This window comes from Microcaecilia unicolor, chromosome 9, assembly GCF_901765095.1.
Source record: "Microcaecilia unicolor chromosome 9, aMicUni1.1, whole genome shotgun sequence".
Classification (NCBI taxonomy): Eukaryota; Metazoa; Chordata; class Amphibia; order Gymnophiona; family Siphonopidae; genus Microcaecilia; species Microcaecilia unicolor.
In genome coordinates this window covers 31,723,846-31,740,604 of record NC_044039.1, presented here as the reverse complement: position 1 = coordinate 31,740,604, position 16,759 = coordinate 31,723,846, and the positions used below count along the sequence as shown (strand labels likewise).

Here is a 16,759-nt window from a genome sequence, read left to right as displayed (position 1 = left end):
GTGGAAGGAAGGAAGGGAGAGAATTCTGCATGAGGGGAAGAAAGATGTGGACAATGGGAGAGAGGGAGAGATGTTGGACATAGGGTAGATGAGAGGGAGGGAGAGATACATAAGAGGTGAAGAGGGGAGAAAGAAAGATGTTGGATCCAGGAGCAGAAGGGAGTAATGGAGAGATACTGAACAGCAGGAGTGAGGGAAGGGAGAGGGAGAAATATTGGACCATGGGGGTGAGGGCAGGAGGGAAGAGAGAAGTCATGCTACAAGAGTGGGGAGTAGAGGAAGAGGATTTAGATGCTGGGCTAGAAGGGTGGAAGGAGGAAGATGCTGGAAATGGTGGAACCATGTAGGAGAGTCCAGGAGGGGGAGGAAGGGAGTGGCAACAAATTCAAGAGGAAGGATACTACATAGCAGAAAAGTGATTCACACAGGGATGGAAATGCAAGATTAAGCTACAGGATATAAGGGAACATTCAGGGACAGGAAATCGGCAAGTCTGAGATTTAGGCCAGGGCACCACAATAGAGTGCATGATGCATCCGGGTTTTGAATAGAAGTCAGAAAGATGGGTAGCCAGTGAATCTCCTAACCATTACTCACTTGCCCTGTCCTTATCCTTACCTATTTATTCCCTTACCCTTAATTGTTCTGTCTGTTTACCTGTCATATCTAGATTGTAAGCTCTTTGAGCAGGGACTGTCTTTTTGTGTATGGTGTACAGCGCTGCGTATGCCTTGTAGCGCTATAGAAATGATAAATAGTAGTAGTAGTAGTAAATGAATGAGAAGATAGTGATTACAGAGGGTAGAAATCTGGTAATGGGTAGTAGACTAAAGACGAAAGGCAATGAAGGGCTGGGGAAGGAATAAGATGGGGAATGGGAGAGCTAGTGGGTGAGAGAAGAAGATGGGAATTTGATAGGTAGCTGTAAAGTGAAAAGGAGAAGAAGGGGATAGAGGGTGAAATTTGAGTTTACAGAGAGACAGAAAAGAAAAAAAAAGACAGGAAAGAGCTAAATTTAGTCACAGTCAATTATGCCAACTAAAACCTGGAGTAAATCCCGCTACTTAAATTAGGCGCAGAGCGAGTATATTCTATAACAATGTGCACAGATTTTAGAAATGCCCATGACCTGCCCATTCCATACCCATAAACATGCCCACTTTTCTACTATGTGACGAAGAATTTATGTGCATCACATTACAGAATATGCTTAGACAGTTGTGTGTGTAAATTCTAACTAATGCCAATTAGTGCTGATAATTGTTAACATCCAATTATCAGCACTGATTGTGGTATGCTTTACCAGGACATTTGAGATCATATGACAATGTTCAACAATTCAAACGATTTTTGAAAACTAATTATTTTTTGAAGGCTTTTTAGGAAGAATGAGTGGTATTGTAATGACTGTTTTTTTTTTAGTTAATTGATGAATGTAGTGATTATTATTATTTTAATTGTTGGTTATGTTTTTTTGTTTTATTGATTATATATGTTTTTTTTGTTACCTTGGATAAAGGCAGGATACAAATATAATAAATAAATAAATAGCTTGTTAACTAATTAAGGGTCCCTTTTACTAAGCGGTGGGCTTACCTTAATGGGTGGTGGTAAGGGCTCCCCATTGAAATGGCCACGTGGCAAGTGCTTACTTGTCGCATAGCTATTTCCTGTAGGAAAGAGACTTGCTTTTTACCCGCTGTGGTGGTGCGCGTGAAAAACAGGCACCAACACCAGCGCAGGCCCCCTTTTCTGCAACTTGATAAAGGGGGCCCTAAGTTATGTGCATTGTTATGGAATACGCTCTGATTTCTGTGTGGAAATCTCGGCACGATATATAGAATCCCGAGGTATTTGTACATTATTGGGGTTGGTCCTGTATGCCTATTTTGTAAAGGCTCATAAATGTATAGGCTTCCTTTATAAAAGAAGTACCTACTGGGATTTCTCATAAAGGTGTGGATAGGTAGTACTTCTGGAAATGCTACATTCTTTACTAGGGGCTTTAGGCCAACAATTGAAAATCTCTCTATGCTACAAGGGTGCTGATTCTAGCCAAGTCAGTAGTCCCCAGTTGGATTATAAAGCCTATTATTACATCAGCTATGTGGTCAGACCTTGAATTTGGGGGAGGGGGGGCTGAGCCCAAAGTGTGTGTGGGGGGGGGGCACAAATTTTGCCCCATCCTCCACTGTCTGCCACTGCCCTCATCTTTGCCCTGCTCTCTGTACTCCACTCCTGTTACCCTCAAATACCTGAGCTGGTGCAAAAACCAAGCATTGGGGGGGGGGGGGGGGGGGCAGGCTGGCAGTGGTCCATGGAAAGTGCCGCTGACGGCCAGACCGCTGGTGGAAGACCTCTTCTGCTGGCAGGATTTGGAGACCACCATCAACATAGCAGCAGACAGTGCCACAATTTTGGGAGGGGGTCCTGAGCCCAAAATGAGGCTGACCCAGGCCCCTTAGGCCCTCCCATGGCTATACCACTATTTAAAATCCCTACGTTCTTCTATGGTTGCAATTGGTATTTGGTTTGTATTCCTTCATGTGGAAAATGCTTTATCAAATTGTTCCCCTTTTGCATTTCTCCTTTAGGTTTTGATGCAGGTGGCCCAACTGCATCAGGACTGTCCCAATGGAAAAATCTACATGTGCAAACAGAGTTCCATTTTCCATGTGATCAGCTTCCATATAGTTCTGAGGATGCTGACGCTCCTGTATCTCACTCTTTCACGCCACCACTGGATTTACCAGCTGCCTTATCTTGTCCATCTTCACCTTCTCTCACTTCAGTGCCTTCTTACTGCAGCAGTCTGGAAACTGTGAGTCACAGCTCCACAGGTAGGTGATGAGATTCTCTACTCTGCTGAGCAGTAAAATGGTTTTCTTTTTTCAAAATCCCACTGGCTTGAGCTAATGCTTTCAAAAATGATTGTTTGTTGTACAAGAGCAGCAGTTTGAGGCTGTGGAAAATGGTTTGGGGTATGTCCTTAGCACCTATTCTATAATCTTGCACATCTAATTTTATACTTTTCCCCCTAATTCTATAAAAGTTGCCAAAAATTGCAAGCACAAATTTGGGCATGTGCGCAATGTAATTGAATAATGAGCCTATTAGTGCCAATAGCTAGCTTTTTAAACAAACAATTATTGGCACTAATTAGATTTAATTGGAACTTATGGGTATAAATTTAGGCGTGGAATTTGTTCCTAAATTTTATGTGTAAGTTAAAAAAAAAAAAGGGACAAGGAAATGGGAGGGTCATGGACGGAACGAGGGTGTTCCTAGCATTTCTGTGTGTTTTTATAGAATAACGGGTATACACCTAATTTAGGCATGTAAATTTTCACCACATTTCAGTTGGTGCAAATGACTGTGCCTAAAGTTAGGTGCTTGTCCTGGGCATAAGTGCTATTCAATAAACCACGCCTAACTTTAAATGTGGCTTATGGAATAGCGCTTCTTCGGTGCCATATATAGAATTCAATTCAAAATTGTGCACGCAGGTTATAGAATACTGTTAGTTATGTGTATAACTTAATTGTTGAATTAGCTGCTCATTGGCATTAATAATTGGCTATAATTGGTGTTAACTGGCACAGATTTGCAATTATTTATTTATTATCTCATTTATACCCCACATTTTCCCAACAGCGTCAGGCTCAATGTGGCTTACAGCGCACCGCAGAGGCAGACGCCAGTGCAGTAAAATTAAGCTAATACAACAGAAAACCTACATAAGAAATAATGGGGAGGATGGGGAAGGGATGGAAGGAGCAGGGAAACCAGGGGAGAGGAGGGAAGGGTGGAAGTGTCCAAAATTGTCACTAGATTGATGTGTATCAAGCAGAGGACTAGTATATTCGGCAGTTATCTTAAATTAATCTTACTAGAAACCGTATATATATATGTACTTCAAGTTCACTCAGTCCTAGATATACATTTATCTCCACCACATTAAACTGCTTTTATAGTATGTTTTAATGAGATTTAATCTCTCAATGTGCCTCAGTGGTGTTTATTAGCCAGTCATGATTACTTTGGCAATTCATGTAGCACCAAGCTCCTCATCGGCTCTATGCATTCATTTTAGTTATAACTTAAACACTTATCTTTTTAAGTATTCGGACTGGGGGCTCAAAGCTGTCTGACATGCATGTTTCGCTTTCTCAGCTGTGTCAAGGACTTCCCCCTTTTGCCGTTTTAGCGCCAGCTCCGCTCTATTATTTTCGGGATTACCCCTGCCAAATTTTTGGCAAAGAATTCCATAGTTGCGAGCTGATGAAAGAAAGCATATGTGGATTTGTACTTAAGTCCGGTGCAATTTGGGTAATGAAGGTTTAGGTATGAACGGGATAGTCTTAATGCATTCCTGGGCGGTAGGGTGATTATGCATGTAATTGCACTTTATCGGTATTTTATAACCTTAGGTGAGGTATACTGCATACTGCAGTTAACACAGGGTACATAATGTGGGTTCACTTAGCGCCACCTCAATAAGAGGTACCAAGCTCAGCCACCCATCTATTTATCCCAACTGACTCTGTACCACCTATCTTGTCCCCATCTATATATCTGCATTTGGCCTCTCGGCTACATGATAAGCTGTATCGTAGAAAAGCATTAGCATGATATCTATGTTATTTGAGTGTTCTAATGCGTGCTTATTAGGCGTTTCATTAGTATTATGCTGACATTGTATTATATCTCTGTTATTTGAATTTCAGTGCTGTTAAATGTGTATATTTTTCATACTTTTTATGGTAGTCCTCTTATTAGGTTTCAAGTTTGCCTCATTTATTGTATTTATGTTTATATTTGCTCATTTTTACTATTGTTATGCGGTTAACAAAATTGTAAATTTGATGTTAAACTGTATCTGCTGTACACTGGTTAATAAATACCTATAAATAAAGTTCATCCATGCTAATTGTGAGCAGACTTAGCATGTGCTAATGAACATTTTTGTGTGGGTGCTGCCGAGGACATGCTAGGCAGGCCACCAACAGTTGCCATGCTGCCTTTGCACTTACTGTGCATTAACCTTTGCTGATAAGATGCAGGAAGTGCAAAACGTAATGCACTTTTGCAGGGGCGTAGCCAGACTACAGATTTTGGGTGGGCCTAGGCAAGAAGTGGGTGGGCACCAAGTGCTCTTCCCCCCCCCCCCCAACCACCACCAACAAAAATATCTCAACTTGCGGGGAAATGCTTCTTTCCACCATGGCAGTCTGCAGTACGCATGCGCTGAAAACTGAGCATGCGCAGGTGCTGGTATCGTGGAGAGTAGTGTTTTTGTTACCATTAGGGGGAAGTCTTCAGCTGGCTGAGCTTGGGATCCCCACCAGCTACCACTAAACGTGTGGTACTGTTGGGTGGGCCTGAGCCCTAAGTGGGCTACGCCACTGCACTTTTGTAAGAGAACCCCATAGTATAAAGCTCTGAGCATGTGCAGTCCTTCTCATGGTTTCAGAGCTCAATTTAAGCAACTCTTGGGTAGGTGAGAAGGATTGTGTGTCTTAGAAATCCTGCTGTCTATGGAAAATACCTGCTACAGGTGAGCAACATTGCTTTTTCTGTCAACAAGCAGGATTTAGTCAGGCAGATAAGTGGGTGACTCCCAAACTTAGGGCTGCTCAGTCTTAAATTGTCTTAGTGTTTTCAGGAAACTGTACAGTCAGTTTCAAGAGTTGGTAGCTTACAGGGACAGATTGGCCAGTACCACGGACTGACGAGACTTGACTTTGGAGCCGAGAGGAATATTCGCTTGTTCATAGCAAAATTGTATACAAGACGCCAGCCAGTTTGCTTGAGTTTGTTTTGCAATCGCCATACCAGTTCTATTCAGATCAAATGAAATGAAAAGTTGAGTCAATTCAGTTCCTTTTAAGGGGTAGACAGGAGCTCATTTAAAGTCTTGAATATGGAGGGCTTTGAGGATTTGAATGGGGCTTCAAACAGAAGGTAGAAAGCACTGTCTCCTTGTTTGGGTGAAAAGGTTTTACAACTTGGGATAAAGAACAACCTTGTGATAATAGAATTGCATGTAGCTCTCCTAGCTGAAGTGATTGCTATCAGGAAGAATACTTTTCAAGTTAGGAACTTCAGAGATGCATTCCAGATATTCAATAGAAGACTTCATAAGGGAAGTGGAGGAGTGGCCTAGTGGTTAGGGTGGTGGACTTTGGTCCTGGGGAACTGAGGAACTAAGTTCAATTCCTACTTCAGGCACAGGCAGTTCCTTGTGACTCTGGACAAGTCACTTAACTCTCCATTGCCGCATTGAGCCTGCCATGAGTGGGAAAGTGCGGGGTACAAATGTAACAAAAAAAAAAAAAAAACTGAACACCAAATTTAAGTCCCACAGCACAGAGGGCTTCCATAAAGGAGGCTTTTTATATGAAGAAGACCTTTCATGAAATGAGTCACCATACACAGTTGTGATGTTGGAAGTTTATCCACCGGAGCATGATAAGCTGACTGCACACTGAGGTGCACTCTAATAGAAGAGGTTTGAAGGCCAAGTCAATATAAATGAAGAAGATACTGAAGAATCGTCATAGGAGGACATATGATAAGGTCATAGCCATTAATAAAATACCATATTGAAAATCTCTTCCACCTAAAAGCATATGTTTGCCTAATAGAAGGTTTTTGAGTTACTATAAAAATGTTCTGAATGGACTGCTGAACATTGAGAGCAGAAACTAGAGACTGCTTAATTTTTGTGTTTGACAGCTAGAGACTTCAGGTCTGGATGAATAAGGTGGCCTTCCCGTTGAGTTATTAGTGCTGGAAATTGAAAAAAGCTTGTGTAGAGATACAACTGCTAGGTTCTTAAGAAGATGGAATCATTTCTGTTGAGATCAGTAGAGCACTATGAGAATCATGATGCTTCGACTTCACTGGGACTTGTGTATAACTCATGGTATGAGAGGAATTGGAGGGTAAGCATAATGGTACTATCAAGTCAATGGAATTTTCTAGGCATAGGGGGAAAGACAGAATGGAACCGTAAAAAGGAAACGTTGCATTCTCTTTCCTTGCAAAGAGATCAATTTAAAGCATTCCTCTCTCCTGAAGGAGTGAATTCAGAAGAGTTGTTTTCAGGGACTACTAATCTAATATTTTCTTTTTTGCCTTTGGAGCAATTTCTTGCACCGCAGCATTCCAATTGATTCTTAAAAAATTCACTGTTTGAGCTGGTCTTTGTATCTTATCAGGGTTAATTTCCCAACCATGCTTCTACATTATTTCAATCACCTTATCTATTTCCCTATGAACTTCTTCCTCATTCTCTCCTTGAATCATAATATCATCTATATAATGAGGTATTTGCATGTAGATAGGTAAACACACTTCATCTAAATGTTCTGCCACGATTAGGTGGCAGATCGTAGGACTATGCAAACATCTCTGGTGTAACCTGGTAAAGGTATATTGTCTTCTTTCCCAGGAAAATCAAACTGATCCTGATTTTTGCCTTTAATCGGTATGGTAATCAAAGGCATTTGCCAAATCAATTACTGCATACTATTTCCTACCATATGTTTGAACTCCTTATATCAATGTAATCACATTTGGTACGTCAGCAGTTAATGGAGGTGTGAACTTGTTCAGTTCTCTATAATCTATTGTCATGTGCCAGCTCCCATCTGATTTTCTCACTGGCCAAACTGAATTATTATGTGGGGAAGTGGTGTATCTTAATATTCCAGCTTCTGACAAATCTTGAATAGTATTCTGTATTTCATCATGTTCCCCAGGTATTCTATATTGTTTAATCTGAATAACTTTGGTTACAGCTGGCAACTGAGAGCTGGAGGCACTTGTAACTTACCCACTATTATTTTTATTTATTTATTTAGATTTTGCTCACACCTTTTTCAGTAGTAGTTCAAGGTGAGTTACAGTCAGGTACTCTAGATATTTCTCTGTCCCAGGAGGGCTCACAAGTGACTTGCCCAAGATCACAAGGAGCAGCAGTGGGATTTGAACCAGCCACCTCTGGATTGCAAGACCAGTGCTCTAACCACTAGGCCACTCCTCCACTCAGCAACATTCCATGTAGAATCTTCAATACTTATTTAGAGTTTGCTCACACCTTTTTCAGCAGTAGCTCAAGGTGAGTTACATTCAGGTACTCTAGATATTTCTCTGTCCCAGGAGGGCTCACAATCTAAGTTTGTACCTGAGGCAATGGAGGGTTAAGTGACTTGCCCAAGATCATAAGGAGCAGCGGTGGGATTTGAACCGGCCACCTCTGGATTGCAAGACTGGTGCTCTAACCACTAGGCCACTCCATTACATATACATTGCATGTATATGTAATGGCCTCCCAAATGAATATTGCCCATTCCTTAAATATAAAACCAACTCCTTTAAAATGTGAATTCAAATGATATATTATTGGATAGGTACAATTAAAACAGAATATTCCCTCATTGACAATTGACAAATCTGTTTACGTAGTTTAGTGAAAGCTGCTAGTGTTACCTTTCCTTCCAAACCATTTGTAGCTATTTTATGTCCTTTGAATTTCTGTGGATTTCTACACATTAAGGTGGTCTCTGCCCCATTATCTACCAGTTCTTGTACTCTTTGGGGGTTTTTATTAATTCAGTAAATTATGGCATCTACATATGCATGAGGCATATTTTCAAAGCACTTAGCCTTACAAAGTTCCATAGATTTCTTTGGAAGGCTAAGTGCTTTGAAAATATGCCTCGTCACATGGTCACTGATCTATTTTAGACCAGGCTACCTGTAACATCACTGGGCCTTGACCCTCTTGTCATTCCTTCTTTAAGCCACCCTTCGATTTCGCAGATCTCAGATACTGATACAGTTATTTCCATTCAGGTAATGTTTTTTGTAAGCAGGCACATGCAGCCTTGAGATGCAACCTGGAGATCAGCCTGGGGATATTCTGAAGGAGAAGCAGGAGGAGGAGTGAGCACTTCTTGAATCTGCTTTGTGGCCGTGTCCAATCCCCCTTGTTTTTACATATTCCAGTGCTTTCCTTTATCTATTCCATCTATCTTTTCCTTCCTTACTCCATCTCTCAGCAGGTCTATGAACATACCTTTAAGGGATACCTTGGGATTTTCTTGTAAATGACTATCCAGCTTATTTTCGAAAGAGATCGCCGGCCATCTTCCGACACAAATCGGGAGATGGCCGGCGATCTCGTGAACCTGGCCAAATCGGTATAATCGAAAGCCGATTTTGGCCGGCGCCAACTGCTTTCCGTTGCAGAGCCGGCCAAGGGGGCGTGTTGGTAGGGTAGTGAAGGCGGGACGGGAGCGTGGTACGAGATGGACAGTTTTGCCTGATAATGGAAAAAAGAAAGCCGGCCTTGACGAGCATTTCGCTGGCTTCACTTGGTCCCTTTTCTTTCAGGACCAAGCTTCAAAAAGGTGCCCCAACCGACCAAATGACCACTGGAGGGAATCGGGGATCACCTCCCCTGACTCCCCCAGTGGTCACCAACCCCCTCCCACCCAAAAAAAGAAAAATATATATATTTTTGCCAGCCTCTATGCCAGCCTCAAATGTCATACCCAGCTCCCTGACAGCAGTATGCAGGTCCCTGGAGCAGTATTTAGTGGGTGCAGTGCACTTCAGGCAGGTGTACCCAGGCCCATCCCCCCCACCTGTTACACTTGTGGCGGTAAATGTTAAGCCCTCTAAACCCCCCCAAAACCCACTGTACCCACATGTAGGTGCCCCCCCTTCATCCCTAAGGGGTAGTGGTGTACAGTTGTGGGGAGTGGGGTTTGGGGGGGATTTGGGGGGGCTCAGCACCGAAGGAGCTATTTTTGAAGTCCACTGCAGTGCCCCCTAGGGTTGGTGTCCTGGCATGTTAGGGGGACCAGTGCACTACAAATGCTGGCTCCTCTCACGACCAAATGCCTTGGAGTTGGCCGGGTTTGAGATCTCTGGCATTAGTTTCCATTATCGGCGAAAACCGATGCCGACCATCTCAAACCCAGCCGTCTCTGACATTTGGCCGGCCCGAACCGTATTATCGAAACAAAAGATGGCCGGCCATCTTTTTCGATAATACGGTTCGGGCTGCTCTTTGCGGTGCCGTTCGATTATGCCCCTCCACCTGACCGATCTTTAGTCTCAGTTCGAGGACCCCTCTCTCTGAGATCTCCAAACTGCCTGATAGTATTTATTACTTCTCCTATTTGATTTTTTTTGATTTATCAGTAACGTCATAATAACATTTTTGTACTGAGGAGGGGCAGTCTTAATGATTTTATTCCAGAAAACAGGAGTCATAAGACTGTCATGTAATGCATCTGCGTTACTCAGCATAGTAGCTGCTTTAATAGACCCATTATGACACGTCCTATATAATTCTCACCCCTAACGTTTTATGTGTCTGCCTGCCTGTGTCTGTAACTTTCTTCACAGATGGGCTCCGAAGCCCCGAGGGTTGGCGGCGGGAAGGGGGGCTCGAGAGGGTCGCGGCAGGGGGGTCCAGGGGTCAGGAACTCCGAGGGGGAGTCAGGAAATTGGAGGAAGGGGGGTCTGCAAATCGGAGGGAGGGAGGCAGGGAGGTGGAGTCTGGAACTCGGAGCGGGGTATGGAATTCGGAGGGGGGAGGGGGTCTGGAATTCAGAGGGAGGGAGGGAGGGGGTCTGGAACTGGGGGGGAGGGAGGTCTGGAACTCAGGGGGAGGGAGGGAGGGAGGGGGCCTGGAACTTGGAGGAGGGGACGAGAGGGGAGGAGGGGGGAATGCACCATCTTTACAAAAACTTTAAAAAAAACTGGGGGGACGACCCTGGAACTCGGAGGGAGGGAGGGGGAACAACGACCCTGGAACACGGAGGAAGGGGGGACACTGGAACTGGGTAGGAGGGAGGGGCCCCAGGCACACACACTCTCACAGACACACTCGCACCCAGTCTCACTCTCTCTGTCACACACACACACACTCACAGATTCACTCTCTCTCATACAGTCACTCTCACACTCACTCTCTCAAACATACACACTCCAAGGAAAACCTTGCTAGCGCCCATTTCAATTGTGTCAGAAACGAGCCTTTTTACTAGCAGTCAGAGGGGATATTCAGTAGCCCTGCCTGAGTGACTGTTGCTAAATTTCTCCTCCTGATCTGGCTTAGCATGATTTAAACCAGTATTTACATGAGTAAATCACAAATAAGGCTTCTAAAAAAGGGCATTTATGGTCCAGTTGTGAGCGTCACTTTTATTTAGGAAATTTCTCTTCTGTTAATTGTTGTACAGAACTTCTTGTAAGTTATAATTCTCTGGTAATTGTCTGGACGTCTTGATTCTGTAATCCATTCCCTCGTCTTGAGCCATTTCGACTACCGCAATGGAATTTACACCGGTTGTAAGGAGCACACCCTTAAGAAACTCCAGACAGCGCAGAACATGGCGGCGAGGCTGCTATTTGGCAAATCTCGATTTGAGGCAGCAACGCCCCTTCGTGAGCAGCTCCATTGACTCCCGATCAAAGAACGGATTGAATTCAAAGTCTGTGCTCTTACCCACAAGATTGTATACGGGAACGCTCCAGCCTATACGTTCAGCCTGATCGATCTCCCGCCCAGAAATTCCGAAAAGTCGTCCCGCACCTATCTCAATCTCCACTTTCCTAACTGCAGGAACTTAAGATACAAGCTGCTCTTTGCCTCTTCATTTTGCTTCCAGTGTCCCCGATATTGGAACGCTCTGCCGTCAACGTTAAAAGAGACTACCGATCACAGTCTATTCAAGAAATCCCTGAAGACCTACCTATGTGATCGCTCATTCTCCTCAGCTGCTTGACCTTCTGCATCTCCGCCTTCCTTTCCAATGCTCTTTCCCCTCTCTTCCCCTCATTTTCTTTATTCTCTGCTTTGCACTAGTACTACCCTGTTTCCCCAAAAATAGGACAGTGTCTTATATTAATTTTTGCTCCCAAAGATGCGCTAGGTCTTATTTCAGGGGATGTCTTATTTTTGTGGAAACACGGTACCATGATTGGATTATTGCAGTTCTTTACTCCAAGGCTTACCTCAATATCAGCTGCAGAGGCTACAAGCTGTTCAAAATACCCTACTACAGTAAAATTGCAGCTTCTTAGAGAAAATGGCCACTGCAACTTTTAGCAGTAGCTTTCTAGAATTTCAACAGCCTTTTTAATTTCACAGCAGCAGGACACGAAGTCAGCATTAAGTAAATTAAGGGGAAGCCTTGATACAGCTTGGTGAAACATGAGTCGGCACAACAATCCCCCTACAACGAAAAAGAAGGAGACTGAGCAATACAGTGCACAGAATCTCCATTTACCTACCGTAAGATAAGTACAGCATTCTAAGTAAGCTTAGTCCTTAGGGTTCCTAATACTCTCTTCTCCCCCTCCCCCCCCCCCCCATGTACCTTCTGTTGGGACACTCACCCAGTTTTAAAGATGTCAGGAGGCTGCCGAACGTCTGTGGGGAAGGGCAGCGGCGGCTCGACTTCAGCCTTTCCTTTCAATGTCCCGCCCTCGCGGAAACAGGAAATACCTCATCAGAGGAAGGCGGGACACTGACGGGAGAGACTGGACTCGAGCTGCCGCAGCGACTTAAAGTAACAGCTGAGCTTTAAACGCAGGGCGGCGTGTCCGGAACGGAATGGAAGGTAATATGTCGGGGAATTGAGGGCGGGCTCAGCTGGGGGGCGGGAGGCGGAAGATACAATTTGGAGCTAGGTCTTACTTTCGGGGGAGGCCTTATATTTAGCAATTCAGCAAAACCTCTACTAGGTCTTATTTTCAGGGGAAACAGGATATTATGTTGTACTTTTCATCAAACATTGTAAGCCACATAGAGCCTGCCTTGGTGGGATTATGCGGGATATAAATGTTCACAATAAATAAACAAATAAATATAGAACTTGGTGGTTATGGTGGACTATAAGAATAGACCGTAAACTATATATGAGCGCACTGCAGTGAATTTTATTCCAGAAATTAAGTCTGGTTTTCTTTTGCATCTTCTAGAGTATTACTTTTCAATTGATTGCTGCTGTGTGGTGGCTTTGAAGGCAATACTTATGGCATAAGTCCTCGCTGAAATACTCCTGGTAGAGAAGAAAGTGCATTAATCACTTGTGGTTTGACAGTGCTCTCAAAAAAGCATTCATTTTTCATGTGTGGCTTTCAAAACTTAAATGAATAACTTGGGGTGCTTTTCTTGACCATATAACTAACTGCTTTCCTGCATAAAATTGCTTTAGACTGCCTTTTCTGCTCCTGAAACCTTTAGCAAATCAGTCTCAAAGTGGAAAACAAAATTTCTTTAGTACATCAGGGCAAAAGTAGAGAGCCCTTTAGTACATAGCCTTCATAATGGGGTCCTTTTACAAAAGTGTGCTAACAGATTTAGCACATACTAATTGATAAGATGCCCATAAGAATATATTGGATGTCTCATCATTTTGCACATGCTAATCATTAGCATGTGCTAAATCTATTACCATACTTTAGTAAAGCGACCCCTGTGTGACTTGCAGATATCCTGTATAATAAAACTCACCCTCAATGTTCTGAGGACACTGACGTCACTGTCAGGTCCTCCGGGCACTTCCTTCCGGTTTGAAGCCTTCGAAGCCACCGAAAACCCTGTGTTGGGGCCCCGCCCTCGCGTCAAACGTGATGACGTCGAGGGCGGAGCAATGGCGTCAGTGGCTTGCCGAGGTCCGCAACAATGGCGGTCAGTGCCTTCAGAACGCCGAAGGGGTGAGTAGGGAGGGGGAAAGGTTCGGAAGGAAACCGTGCTAGCGCCCGTTTCATTTGCGCAAGAAACGGGCATGTTTTACTAGTCATTGTATATCTCAGTGCAGTAGGGATGTGCTTTCATTAGTTAGCATTCAGTTTTTTAGTGCCTTAACAAATTTAGGGGTCCTTTTATTAAGCTGCGCTAGTAAATGGGCTTACTACGTTCTAACTCTGGACTTTGTTACGTGCTAAGCCCATTTCTAATGTAGTCATAAATTTGGCCCTTTTCTATTATGTCTAATGTTATCATTAGCAGCATTAGCATGCAGTCACTGAAAAACTTTATGGGCTGATGATCAGAAGCAAACACAGGTGCTAGAGTCTGTTAGCACCATACTAGCGCCTGCATTTGCTACTGCCCCATGATCAGAGCACCTGAGCACGTGAAACAATGCGTTTGTGGGCTCTGAATGCAACTAGCATGCAAATGCATGCAAAACAGGGCTAAACCTACTCAGCGCCAACGATCAGCGACCAGCGCACCAAAATTGGCTTGCTGGCCATGGTAAAACCCTAAGCCAGCTCAGAGCTGGCGTTAGAGTTTGCAGACCATTGGAGAGGAATTGTGAGCCCTGTCCAGCATGCATTTGCATGCTAGCAGGCCCCCATTCCTCTTAGGCACAGGATCTTCAGAGCTTCTCCTGTTTGAAGAGACAGAGAATCATATTGACATTTAATCCTCCGTGCTCTGAGTGTTGCTTATACCTCTAGCGGTATACTTGCCATGCCTAATGGGAAACACAGCCCTAATTAGAGGGATGCTATTTATACAATTAGACACAGAGAAAACTTCCTTAATTAGCTTATCTGATAAACCCATTTGGCTCATAAGATTGCTGAATCTACTGGAACAGCACGGAAGAAATTAACCGAAAGGCCAATTTTCATAGACCTGGTGACTGGATTAAGTTAATACTGACAACAGCATTTAATTTAATCATAATATTGTGGTTCTGAATATACTTATAAGAGGTAATTATATACAGGCATTTTAGTGTGTATATGACAGTATATGCATGTACAATGTCTCACTTATCTACATATACAATACTAGTAAAAAAGGCCCGTTTCTGGAAGGAATGAAACGGGCGCTAGCAAGGTTTTCCTGGGAGTGTGTATGTTTGAGAGAGAGAGCCAGAGTGAATGTGCGGGTGTGTGACAGAGTGAGACTGTCTGTGTGACAATGTGTGTGTGAGAATGAGAGTGTGTGACAGGGCCCCCTCCTCTGTTCCTAATGCCCCTCATCCCGTTCCCTCCCCTCCTTTTCCTCCTCGTTCCCACACTTTGGGCTCCTTAAGGCTTTCAAAAGTCTATGTACCCCCGTGGCCCTAACGCCCAGTATCCAGATACCCCACCGCTTTCCTCCTCACCCCTCCCCCAAGATGTAATACTTTCACGTCCTTCATTTTTTAAAAAAAGTGTCCTATCTACCCTGTGTACAAATGCCCGGCATTCAGATTGTGTTCCTCTCGTAAATTTTCATTTCTTTCATTCATTCAGAACTTGTCCCCCCCCCCCCCCCCCTTGAACACTTTCGTTTCCTTCAGTCTTTTAAAACTCTCCTATCTACCCTGTGTCCTAATGGCCAGCATTCAGATTGTTTTCCTTTCCCAAATGTTCATGTCTTTCAGTCCTTCAGAACTCCCCCCCTCCCCCCATTTAACACTTTCGGTTCCTTCAGTCTTTTAAAACTCTCCTATCAACCCTGTGTCCTAATGGCCAGCACTCAGATTGTTTTGCTTTGCCAAATTGTCTGTCACTGATGTCACTGAGGTCAGTGCGTGCCTGCCTAGCAGACCACTTCCGGCAGGCACGGTCCCAGGCACATCCTGTTGGAGGTGAGAATTATTATATAGGATAAGAAGAACACACATACTTGCTCAGGACTGTGGTGTATGTGTATTCTTTGGCAGAGTTTAGGTGGAGCATAAGTCGAATCACAATTTACATGCATACATTATAAAATGTATTTATTTATTTATTTAAAATCCACATCATCACGCATTCTGTACCAGGGGCAGACTGAGAGTGGTCTGTACCCCGGGGCAATGAGGACCATTGGGCCCCTTGGTCCTGCTGCTGCCTCCCTCTCCCCATGCCACCGACCTTTTCCTTTGGTCCTGCAGCTAAATCGGCCATCTGTCACTGACACTGGAACGTCCCTCTGCCCCGCTTGTGGAAGAAGGAAGTGACATCAGAAAGGGGAAGGCTGCGGCACAGGGAAGTTTTGGCATCAGCAGCAGATGGCCGATTTAGCTGCCAGTGTCCCTGCCTGCAAAGGGGGGGGGGGGGGGTTTGGGATGGGAGCGCAGGAGGGGGAAGAAACGGGTCATCCTGGTCCCGGAGGAGAGAGAAGGATGTCACACGTCGGGCACGTGGGAGGAAGCACTGAGCATCCCCACATCCCTGGGATCTCGGGCACTGCCCGGTTGCCCATATGGTCAATCCACCCATGTACTTATTTACACCTGGTTTCAGCAGATGTATGTCTGCTGAAACCAAGCATGATTCTAGAAAGGGCACACACTCTTTATAGAATCTCATTTAGCTCCGATTTTTGTTTTCTGGTGCTGAATTTTGGATTTGTTCCAGCACCCTTCCTGAAGCAGCCATAGATTTGGCGAAACAAGGCGCATGTTGAAGGGTTTAATAGGAGGCTGTGGCCAAGAAACAAAGGAGGTGCCAGCCCTGTAAGTTTTGGATCCACCATACCCTAAAGTTAAGTACTGTTGGTCTTTTAGATCACACCCTGAAGGTTCCCGGGGTTGATAGTGGGGACTGACTGGTTTGGGGGTTTTTGAACAAGGGGTGGTCCGTGCAGTCTGCATTTTTCATTTGAGTCGGGTACAGTCTGTGTTAGTTTGGTGTCCCCCACTAGGTGATTAGTAAGGAGAAAGGGTTTTTTTTTAAAATCATTCGTTTTTCTCACTTATAGTGAGTTTTTACTTTTGATTGTTTTTTCTCTTTTTTCTCC

At 44.1% G+C, this 16,759-nt stretch overlaps 1 protein-coding gene across 1 annotated transcript in view; it reads left to right on the top strand.

Moving 5' to 3' along the window:
• Positions 1-2,510: 2,510 nt before the first annotated feature.
• ANO4 (anoctamin 4) overlaps positions 2,511-16,759 on the top strand; it is a 223,269-nt gene continuing 209,020 nt past the window's right edge. Inside the window, exons 1-2 of the mRNA XM_030214891.1 lie at positions 2,511-2,523; positions 2,595-2,840. Coding sequence (XP_030070751.1) covers positions 2,511-2,523; positions 2,595-2,840 — 259 coding nt within the window. The remainder of the gene's footprint in view (positions 2,524-2,594; positions 2,841-16,759) is intronic.